Genomic DNA, 11,847 nt, shown 5'->3' with positions numbered 1-11,847 from the left:
TTGTTGTTGTTGTATTATTGTTATTTATAATTTATACAATTAACCTCTTTGTGGTTCGATCCTGGTCTTGCTGGGTTATTTATTACTTCAACACTCATGTACTTTGAAGAAGACATCAATCTTTTGGCCGTGTCAGGCTTGTATGGTCATTAACTTTAAGGCTCATTGAATTAGTCGAGGTGTGCGTAAACTAATCTGAACACCCATGTTAATAATAATAATAAAAAAAAAAGTTCTTGTTGTCAACCAAAATATTCAATTCAACTTAGAAGAAAGGGTTCTTAACAAATTAGAACTGATCAATATTGTAGAATAGTTAGAATTCATATGGTTATCCGTAAAGAGATACATATTATTTTAGATTATGTTAAGATTTAATGTGTAAACTTCTTATCTAATAAAAGTAATCTATATAGGATTAGAATTAGATGTTTTTGTAAAATTTTACTTTGTATCATTATAAATAGACCATTTATTTACTAGAAGAATTTGTTGGCCTATGAATTTGGTTTTGACAAGTCAATTCAATTTTATCTTCTTTTTTTTTCAATTTTTTTTTCTCTTTACATGTCTTTTTTTAATATTATTTGGGATAAATATATTTTACTTGCCTCCACTTAAGATTTAGTTTTTTGTAGGTTCTTCTTAATAGAAGATATAAATGAAGGACAATTAGCTTAATTAATTAAATTATTGATAATTGGTCAATTCATTAGTCAACACTCGATCATCTATGAGACCAATAACAACATCTAATATTTCACTTGCTTAGACTTAGACTTTGTTTAATATTAAGGTCCAATCATGTTTTTAAAAATTTCTTAATATTTTTTTTAGTCTTCAATTAATTATTTTTATGTATTTTTAAATCATTCTAATGAATTAATACCAAAAATAAAATTAAAAAATTAAAAAAATATTTTAAAAAACAACATGAAAATATACACTTAGCCACCATCAACCTGCACACATTATACTTGGCATCAATGTATCTATAGGTCGAAGTATTAGCTCTTGGCTGGTCTACTGACGTGTCATTGACTTGTTTTTAGGAATTACCCACGTATATATTTTTACTCTATGTTGTTAATTAGCTAGTTGAATATTTAATTGTTCTTTAAATTATTGATTTGAGTGTTTAGAAGCAAATCCGAAAAAATATGAAGTCCGAATTTCATAGAATAAAAGCTGGAGGCCTGGAATCGTGATTCCTCTGTGTTGGCAATGGAAACATCACACAAGCACACACATATATATAGTCAAAGCTGCTGACCATCTAGGGTTTTGCAGGTATCAAGAGTCAAAGGATCTAGTCCTAGAGCACTAAAACCTACAAGCTCGAACACCTTATTGCCATATGTAAATATTTTACTCTATACTAATAAGTTGGCGTGCCTCATTCATGAATATCTCCTCATACAAATTATTATTCAATGGGTAAGTGGGGAGAAACTTTGGATAGAGGAGGAGCGTCTTCCTCTTCCTCCTCCTCCTCTTCTCCTTCGTCATGTATATTATAAACCGACCAGCCTGGAGTGGTCCAGCCTTTCACACGTGATGACGCTCCTCCCTGCAATTATTTCCACCACCATCATCAATGCTTTCTTTGGCTTCTATAACTTTGGCCCCCAATTAGCTAGCCAAAAAGCTTCCAATCCTCCAAATCTCATGTATCAAAGTTGTGGGTCCTTCGTTAATATTAAAATTATGATGTATTGCCAAATGTGTGAAAGTATAGTGACAGTGTTCTGCCATTCCTTTCCCTCCTTTTCTATTTCCTTGAGAAAAGGATTTTTTCCGTTCTATCAAAATCTATGATGGCCCCCGTTCGAGGGAAGAGGTCTGTTCCGTTTGGTCAGCCCCAGCCTTTTGGTAGGGTCTCATGTTAGGAAAGTCAAAAGCCGAGAAATCATTTAGGTGGTGGTCAAGTGGTAAGAATTTGGGATTAAGGGGTTTGTTCTCTCTGTGTTCTCAGGTTCGAGTCATTGGTTGCTCATATAATGGCCACTGAAGGCTTACATGATCGTTAACTTTAGAGCCCGTGGGATTAGTCGTGGTGCGCGCAAGCTGGCCTGGACACCTACGTTAATCTAAAAAAAAAAAGTCAAAAGCCGAGGGCTTTGGATGGTTTCTTACACTATATATTTCATAATTTTAAATGTCTTAATCTTTCTTAGTTATAGTGTATAATTATTAAGATTAATCAACAATCACCTTCCATTTTGCTGAGTGAAGAGAGAAGAAATTTTTTTTTTCTTTGTCGTGATATAGTGTTGATTTAATCTACTGAATTTGTTAATTAAACTTGCCTTAAGAAATATTTTCCCTAAACAAACAAATTAAATGGGAAAATGAAAAATAATAAGGGAATCAACCATTATTATTAAATTTTTTTTGCTTGGGGTAAATAATTATCAGATCAACTTCTTTATCAATAAAAAAATAAATTATTTCTCATGTAATCCTAAGGACACATCAATTTGGTATATTATAAGGTATCTAATAAATTTTTCTAGAGATTGATTATAAATTATTTAGTATTGTAATAGCAGCGGCGGTTTAAAATAAAATAAAAAATATAGTAAAATAATATTTTTTTTATTTTAAAAAATTATTTTTGAAATAAATATATTAAAATTAACGGTATGTTTGCTTGGGGTAAATAATTATCAGATCAACTTCTTTATCAATAAAAAAATAAATTATTTCTCATGTAATCCTAAGGACACATCAATTTGGTATATTATAAGGTATCTAATAAATTTTTCTAGAGATTGATTACAAATTATTTAGTATTGTGATAATGGTGGCGGTTTAAAATAAAAAAAATAAAATATATTAAAATAATATTTTTTATTTTAAAAAATTATTTTTAAAATAAATATATTAAAATTAACGATATAAAAATATAAAAGAATAAATAATTTTTAATAAAACATCAAAACGGAGCCTTCCAGCTTTAAAGTCATACAGCTAAGAAAGGAAATAAAAATCTTTAATCTTCAAGCCATCCCTTTAGATTTACCATCATTTTTAAGCATTGATGATTATTAGGATACATTCCTAAGTAATGCCATGTCTTAGAAATGACTAAATGCAATTACGTTATTTTATTTTTTCATGAGAAAACAAAAACGATTCACCCTTTTTTTTGGGGTTCTTCATGCCATCAGATTAGTCTTTTCTTATACCAGATAAATGAAGCAGGCAAAACCCTATTGCTTTCATGATGAATGTGTCAATTAACATGTATGTATTCTCTCCATATTTCCATACATTAGTCTCGCTCCCATGTTTGTAATTGCTTGCCAGATTAAGGTGTGTTTGAGAATATTATGTAAATTGTGTTATAAAAAATTTATATTTTTTATATTTAAAATAAAAAAAATATATATTTTTAAATTATTTTGATGTGCTAATGTTAAAAATAATTTTTTTAAAAAAATTATTTTACCATATTTATAAGTAAAAAGTACTTTACACCACAAACATTATCACCGTATTTTTTTAAATTTTAAATCCTTTTATGCTTAAAATTTATTTATTTATTAATTTTTTTATTGTTTTAATATGCTAATATAAAGAATAAAAAATTATTATTTTAATATATTTTTTAATAAAAAAAATTTTATAAATAATTATCACCACAGTCTTGTACACTCTTTTAACCTCCTCCTAACTCAGTTTTTTTTCTTTTCCTTCCAATTCTTATCTATCAAATCTCTAAGATATCTTCCATTTTCAAAATAATTGTCTTCACTCTTCGGCTACGAGTCAGATTGTTTTTAAATTTTAAAAGTATTTATAAAAAAATTTAAAATTTTTATTTTTTGTTTTAAATTAACATGTTTTGGTATTTTTAGATATTTTGATATATTAATATAAAAAATAATTTTTAAAAAATAAAAAATATATTATTTTAATATATTTTCAAATAAAAAAATATAATAAAAGGAGAAGCAATTTCATTTTTTTCTAGACAGTTGTGTTAACCACAACTAAATATCTTATTTAAACAATCTAATATTGTATTAAAAAATTTAAAAAAAATTAAAATTTGAATATAAAACCTCATTTGTTTGCAAATATATATATATATATATATATATATGTATGTATGTATGTATGTATGTATATATGTATGTATGTATGTATTCTTTTGAAAGGTGATTTCTATAAAAAATTAAATTCTTGAAAAATAGATTTTTTTATATTTAGCAATATTATAATAAATGTGTTGAAAAACACTTTCTAGTGTTTGGCCATGCCATGAAAAATAAAATGAAAAATCACTTATTAATATTTTATTTTTATTTTTATTTTTCTATTTTATCCAACACATATATAACATTAAATATAACTATTTAACCAAAAAACTAATGAGATATAATTAATGATATGAACTATGCAAGAGTTGGAAAATCATATTTAGTTTTTAACTTAATGTTTATTAATGCATAGTTTTATAGTAACAAATATGAATTTCAATCAAATTATTAGATTGGAATGATATTTTATTAAAAAAAATTAAAGACTTTGTTTTATATATAGTTAAAATTTATTATGCAAAAATAATATTAGTTTGCTTATTGATTTAGAATTTTTTTTATTTTATTATAACTTCTTTATTATCTTTCAAACTTATTTAGGATTTTTTTTACCTATTATAAATAAAATTATTTAACTTGTATTTTAACTTTTTTATAAACTTTAATTTCATAACAATATTTGTGTATGTGTGTGTGTGAGGAAATCTCATATTTATTAGTTCTTTAATCACTTCTTTTAGGCTATCAAAAGTCAATTATTTTTATAACATTTTTTATATTTTTTATTCACAATTCTCTATAATCATTAGGTGGAAATTTTCATTTCAATAATTTTGGTGTTTTTATTTAAATAATTATTGTATTGAGCTTTTATCAACAAAATCTGATTTTAACTTTCTAGAAATTATTCTTTCTTGCGTTTAAGGTCAAGGTTCCCTTCAAGTTAACATCATATAAAAAGTATAATGATTAAAAAATAGAATTTAGTATATCATACATTTATATATAGTTTATTTTATATAATGTAACTATATATATAATATAAATATAATATTATAGACATATAACTATTTTTTAATGCTCGGATAACATGAGAAATAATTTTTTACTATAATATCCTAATTTTATAAAATTAATATGATTTAAAATATAAGATTATTGTATGATATAACATGCGTTTTATATTCAAATGTATTTTCTAGCAATATTATATTAATTAAAGTACTATATGCACATATCAAATTGATATACTTTTATATTGTATATTAATATATCTTATATATTATTTTCTATATAAATATATTAGTAATTTATTATTTTTAAATAATATTATATTTTAAACTATTTTAGTAATATATATATATATATATATATTGTATCATTTTAGTTTTTAAATATTTTATGGAAAGTGTTTTCCAATCTTTTAAGTCAAAAAACATTTTTCTCCATTATTTGAACAAAAAATAAATTTCATTAACTAGTTTTTTTGCAATGTAGTCAAACATAAAAAAAAATTAAAAAAATACTTTTCATTTAAAAACTTTTCAGAAAACAAATAATACCCCAAAAGTTAAGAAAAATATCATATATCTTTAACCACCGCATCAATCCTTTAAAATGGGATGAATCCTTTGAGAGATTTTGCTAAAGCAATATCTTAAAAATTCGAGAACTTTGAAGTGGCAAAACATGTCATGTACAAGAAAATACCGCACAGCCATAATAGCAGTATTCTCTATTGGAATTCAGTCTCAGTTGATATTCGAATTATACGTGCATACAAGCCTTCTTCATACACGGTAAGTATACAATACGTACCGTATATAGGCTTGTATGCACGTGACAACCGCTTAAAAATTAACTCTTGTATCTCATCTTCTCAGTTTGGCGGCACCGAACCCGCTAGTCTTCACTCTCCAACTCGCCAGATTCTACTCTTCCCCTTGTCTTTCTCCTTGTATACAAAATTCCCCAGTCTCACCAGCGTGGATTCAGCAGTTAGATCATCCTGTGAAATCCCATGCTTCAGTTTGAGCTTTTAAGATTTTCATGATATTAGAATCAAACTAAAATATATGGGAGACTTCGACAATTCTCTCTCTTTGTCAAGTCTTTTGTGTCATGAGAATGAAAGTTGTTTTTTCAACGACAGTATTAGTGATCACAACCACATCAAACATGACCGATCTTGTTTCGGTTTAGAAACTGAAGTTGATGTTGAATATGTAGAGAAGTTGGTGGAGCGGGAGACCATTACTTTTGGATACAGATGTCATGCGTCTTTTGGCGATTGCTTCATCACTAGCCATAATTGGTTAAAATTTGCTCGCTTAGATGCCATTGAATGGATTCTTAATGTAATTCGTTTTCTCATTTTTCGATTTCTCCTTTTCAGATTCTCTGTTTTGTTTCTGTTTCTAAAAGTTTGTGTTGTGTTCTGCTTTCAGACAAGAGCAATCTACGGTTTTCGATTTCATACGGCTTATCTTTCTGTCACTTACTTCGACCGTTTTGTTTCAAATAGACCTATTGACGTAGGAAACCTCTTTTCTTTTTCTTCTTTTTTTTTTCAAAATAAGAAACTACCAATTGATTTTGAATGTTTATGGTTAATGAATGTTATTTTATCCTTTTACAGGAAGGGAAATTGTGGGCTATCCGGTTATTATCGGTGGCATGTTTGTCATTAGCAGCGAAGATGGAGGAGCGTAAAGTGCCACCCTTATCAGAGTTTCCGGTGGAAGATTACTGTTTTGGAAATAAGGTTATACAGAGAATGGAATTGTTGGTATTGAATACATTGGAATGGAGAATGAATTCAATCACTCCTTTTGCTTATCTGCATTACTTCATCCATAAAACATGCGGTGAATCTACACCAAAAGAGACTGTTTCTAGAGCTGTGGAGCTTATTGTGGCAATGATAAAAGGTATAGTAATTTCTTTCATCCCTCCTTTGCTTATCTGCTTTACTTCATCCATAAAACGCTTGGCTTTCCATGTTTTATTCATGAGTTTAATAAATTCTTGCGTGCTATGTTTTGTGTAGAGATCGATTTGCTTTATCATCGCCCATCTATTATCGCGGCAGCTGCAGTATTAGCTGCATCCAATCGGAAATTAACGAGAAAAGAGTTGGAGCTGAAAATGGATATGATTTCATCATGGGGTTCTCTGGAAAATGTGAACTTTCTTGCCTTTGTTTGATATCTTATGTCAATTAAATTAAAGAACAGAACGTATAGAGATGGGTTCGCCTTATTGATGTTCATTCCATCTTTCCTTGCAACAGGAAAATGTATTTTCCTGTTACATCGCAATGCAGGAAATAGACATGGGAAAGGTTAAGACACCCAGACTAGTGTTTTATCCTAATTCATCATCAATACATTCTGGTTCATTTGATGTTCTTGAAAACTCTTCCCTCGTCTCTGGAGCTGGTATTAAAAGAAGCCTCACATTTAATGAATGTGATCAAACTTGCCCAGCTAAGAAAATCTGTCGGCCATAGTGTTTGATGCTTTCTTTAAAGGATTGACTTGGGTTCATTAATGAGATTTCTTTTTTGAAGAAGAGAAAAAAAACATGGATCATTGCTCATAGATTGGTTCTTATGTCTAATGAGTGTTGGTGGCCATTTTACGGTATGTTTTGGACTTGAGGACTGGTGTTACATTTTTCAACTGCCAACAAAAGAATGAGCCAAGTGACAACAAGAAGCTTACAGAGAAAAGGTAAATAAAAAGGTGTGTTAGCTTTAACCTACAGCAAGAAGTAAGCAGTTGACTGAAGTCCAAAAGCCATTAAGGTGAAGAAAGGCCAGGAGACTCCCCGACGACCATTGAAGACTGCTCGTCTATAACATTGTTTGGTTTCAAGAATCCCACCATTGCTTACCTTCCTTTTCAGTTATTGTATTTCTTTTCTTCCCGTTTTTCTTTCGTTTGTTGTGACAGTGGGTGCGATGTGTACGTACATCACTTGTAACCCCACCAATGCTTGGGATGCTTAGGTCTTTCAGAAGGCTGAAAGCCATTAGGAATGAAGAAATGTTTTTGATTGATTTGATATACCTGAGTTGCATCCGGACCTTTGAAAAGTGTACAAAGGCTAATGTGTTTAGACTTGTTGGAATGTTGGGGGTTTCCTTTTCTCTGTTAAATGGCACTGTGTTTGGGTGTTTCGGGTCATGAAGCGTACTCAGGAATTGAATTCTTTTTGCTAATTACAATGTAGTTGGGAGCATTTTGAAACATCTTCAGTATTTTCCCTGGTTTCCTAAATTAGAGACCTGCAAATAGCCAGGAATCTTGCTCTCAAGTTATGTGCTTAGTTTTATTTTTCGAAAAAGAAAACACAATATCAGGAACGCTCTCTCGAAAAGTAAAAAAAGAAGAAGCAATCTTGTTGTCATTCTTTCTCAAAGTTTCGCCATTGTTTTCACCAATATGATATGTTATACATGTGATAGTTGATTTGTGCTCTCTTCCATGGTTGCTCGTAGGGCCCATGCTATCATCATGAAGCTGGAGACCTCTGTTTTTTAGGGTGGGCGAGGGAGTTTGAGATTCATGACAAAATGGTGCCAGAGGCTCCACCCTTCCACATGCCTCCATCGGGTCCTAGGATATCCAGCCTAGCACTGTACAACAAGGTATTCTAGGCTGCGGTAATTGCAACGACTATTCCAGGAGACGGGTCACAGTGTTAGTATTTATTGAAAGTTAGGAGATGTTCAGGAATAAGATAGATGTTATAGATTAAAGTATTTTTTATTTAAAAATATAATAATATAATATTTTTTTTATTTTAAAAAATTATTTTTAATATGAATATATTAAAATAATTAAAAAAATTTAAAAAAAATTATTTTAAAAAATACAATTTAAACTGACCACATTCACAAACAGTAATTGGATTACATTAAATTACATGCTTTAAAATCTATATATAAGAAGCTACTGTTGCTTGTCCTATTATTTATAATTTTATCATCTATATATAAGAAGCTACTGTTGCTTGTCCTCAGATATTATTTATAATTTTATCATTTATTTTATTAAAAAAAATATTTTATTCATTCTATATAAAATTCTTTTAAAATAATTAAACTTTAGATGAGTAAGTCTAGATACTAAACCAGCATGCTTAGACTTTTCTTATTAAGAGTTGGATGTGCTAGGCCACCCGTGTACATTATCAAATCAATTTATTATTTTTAAAAAAAATAATAATTGATTTTTTTTAATTTCAAGAATTTATTATGGATTGGAGTGATTTGTTTTTTCATTTTTGATCTTCAAATGTTTTTTTCTACTCGATTGAATCCTTCAATTGCGAAATTCAAGACCAGTTGCTCTAATTTGCTAGGAAATGGTTAAAATGAAAGATGGAACCAAAATACAAAAAACACAAAAACTTGATATCCATTACAAAATTTACTCAAAATATTAACTTTGATCCTTTTATTTCTCAACAAAACTATTTTTAGTCCCTTTAGCTTTCCAAAAATTCCCTTTTGATATAAAACCTCATTTATTTCATTTTTTAGTTCAAAATTTGAGGTTGGAGAGAAAAAGTCACTATAATCTAGTGGTTGAGAGAAAAAATATTAGTAAGCTTCACTTATAAGATCAAAATGATAAATCTTTTTGTTAATGGGTTTTATATTATAGAGTAGTTTCATTAGAGTGTTATTTCACCTTAAAATTGCCCGAGATAATAGATTTGATCCTGGAGAGTTTTTGGATTTTAGGTTTTCTTTTTTTTACTTTTTTTAAGTTTTTTAAGGTAAAAAGATTTATTTAGGTCTTTATATTTTTTTTGTGTGTTTCTAGGAAAAAACAAATATAGTTTTATATGAATTTTTGGTGTGAAACACCCCAACCTAATTTTTTAATGACCTCTTTAGCAATCAAAATTTGAGAAGAATAGGCAATATGTAGTCTATCTTAACAAGGAACACATCACTTACTCTATTTTAGTTTTTTTCCTTAAAAATAGGGTAAATGATATGTCATTTATCCTTTATGAAATGAATATATATATATATATATATATATATATATATATATCAGAGCTCAAGCATGGGGGCTTAGGATGGCAGACCTACATGCTTAGGCTATTCTTATTATGAGTCAAATGTGTTGGGTCACCTAGGGCTGCATGCTTGGGCTTTATCTTGGATATTTTTTTTATTCAACTTTATCCTTTGATTTTTTTTATTTTTTAATAAAAATTACTTGACTTTTTATTTTTCAATTGTATCCTTCAACATTTGATTTGTTTTAAATTGGTCTTCATTATTTATTTTTTGAAATCATTATGGCTTTAGATAAATATTCTATTTTGTTGGGGCTTGATTTTAACAATTTTTATTTTTCTTGTCACCTTTTAAATTGTTTAAGTCTTTGGACTCACCAAGTCAATTGGGTCAGATTAAACTACCCTTTATATGGTTTTGATTTTTTTTTTCCTACTAGTGAATATGTTAATAGTGCCTATTTTTTTTAACTCTAAAAAAATTAATTTGATCCGTAATGAAGGGCGGGCTCATGATTTATTATTGTTTTATTCTAGCTCGTATCTTAGCACTTATTAGATACCTTTAGGGTAAGATGTTGTTTGGTTCTTCTAAAGTACTCTTATGAAGAGTTCTTAAATAGAAAATAAATATAGGCTGATGTTTGGTGTTATAGATGTAAAAGGTTTTGGGGATTTTGCTTTGCTGCTAGGTCATACTATTTTTTTCATAAAAAAATGATGTTTAGGTGTGGTAAACATTTTTTTTAAAAAAAAAGAAAAATCTACAAATCGAGTTATATACTTGTTCCATTAAGGGAAAAATGATTAGTCTCAACCAATTAAATATGAAAGGATGAAATATGATACAAAAAAACTAAATAAATCATCATTGGTCAACCCTGGTTAACATGATAAAGTTGTAACCTCAATAATCAAGCTCGAGTCAACGTAAGTTATCTCGCCAAACTTATGACCCAGATTATGTGATTAAAATAGCCTAATATATTTAAAAAATATCAACTTGTGTTAACTATTTAAACTTGTGACCCAAGTCATTAGACTTGATGCACTCTATCTAGAAAAAATATGAAACTCAATTCTCATTTAATCAAATATTAAAAAAAATTAAAAAAAAAAGAAATTTTAATTATATAAAAGGATTAAAAAAATAGAAATTAAAAGAATAAGGATTAAAATTATAATAGAAAATAAATTTAATATTTTATTGAAGGGTGATATCAAAAATAAAAACACATTAGCAAATGGACCCAAAAAAACATTTCAAAAAATGAAGATCAAAATTGATATATAAAATAAATTTTATATCTCAGTAAAAGGTGAGATGAAAAAAATATTAGAAAAAGAATCTCAAAAACCCCACAAGAATAAGGATCAAATTGGTAAAAATAATATACCATTAATTTAGATAGAAGGACGAGATTGATAAAAAATAAATAAATAAACTTTTACAAAAAAAGAAAAGCCAAGAAAAAAAATTAGAAATCAAAAGAATTAGAATCAATTTGAAAAATATTATATAGAAAAAATTGAGATTAAATGATGAAATTGAAAACAAACAAAATATTTATAAAATGATAGAGGACAAAATTAAAATACCAACAACAAAGAGGACCAAACTATCATTTTTAAAGGGAAGAGAGAGAAAGAAAAAAAAAAAACAAAATGGCTAATTGGTGACAAAACAACCACCCAACACTGATAGGCATTGCCTTGCACGTGTTGTTCAAAAGACGTGAGTGTCTTCTATAAGTTG

General features: G+C 28.1%; 1 protein-coding gene across 2 annotated transcripts; it reads left to right on the top strand.

Moving 5' to 3' along the window:
• Positions 1-5,925: 5,925 nt before the first annotated feature.
• On the top strand, positions 5,926-8,239 carry LOC105115876 (cyclin-D5-1-like). Of its 2 annotated transcripts, XR_840406.1 has the most exons (6): positions 5,926-6,406; positions 6,497-6,583; positions 6,688-6,979; positions 7,099-7,232; positions 7,342-7,795; positions 7,868-8,239. XR_840406.1 is itself a non-coding variant. In XM_011012941.1 (5 exons), exons 1-5 carry the CDS (start codon positions 6,125-6,127, stop codon positions 7,558-7,560), a joined length of 1,014 nt encoding a protein of 337 aa, XP_011011243.1. In that variant the 5' UTR covers positions 5,926-6,124; the 3' UTR covers positions 7,561-8,239. The 2 variants fall into 2 exon arrangements, 1 of the variants encoding a protein (XP_011011243.1); XM_011012941.1 differs by having other exon boundaries at positions 7,342-8,239.
• The last annotated feature ends 3,608 nt before the right edge of the window (positions 8,240-11,847 follow it).

The sequence above is a fragment of the Populus euphratica genome, unplaced genomic scaffold (assembly GCF_000495115.2).
Source record: "Populus euphratica unplaced genomic scaffold, PopEup_1.0 scaffold789.1, whole genome shotgun sequence".
Taxonomy (NCBI): domain Eukaryota; kingdom Viridiplantae; phylum Streptophyta; class Magnoliopsida; order Malpighiales; family Salicaceae; genus Populus; species Populus euphratica.
Note: the sequence above shows the minus strand (reverse complement) of the source record. Positions and strands in the feature narration are given on the sequence as shown.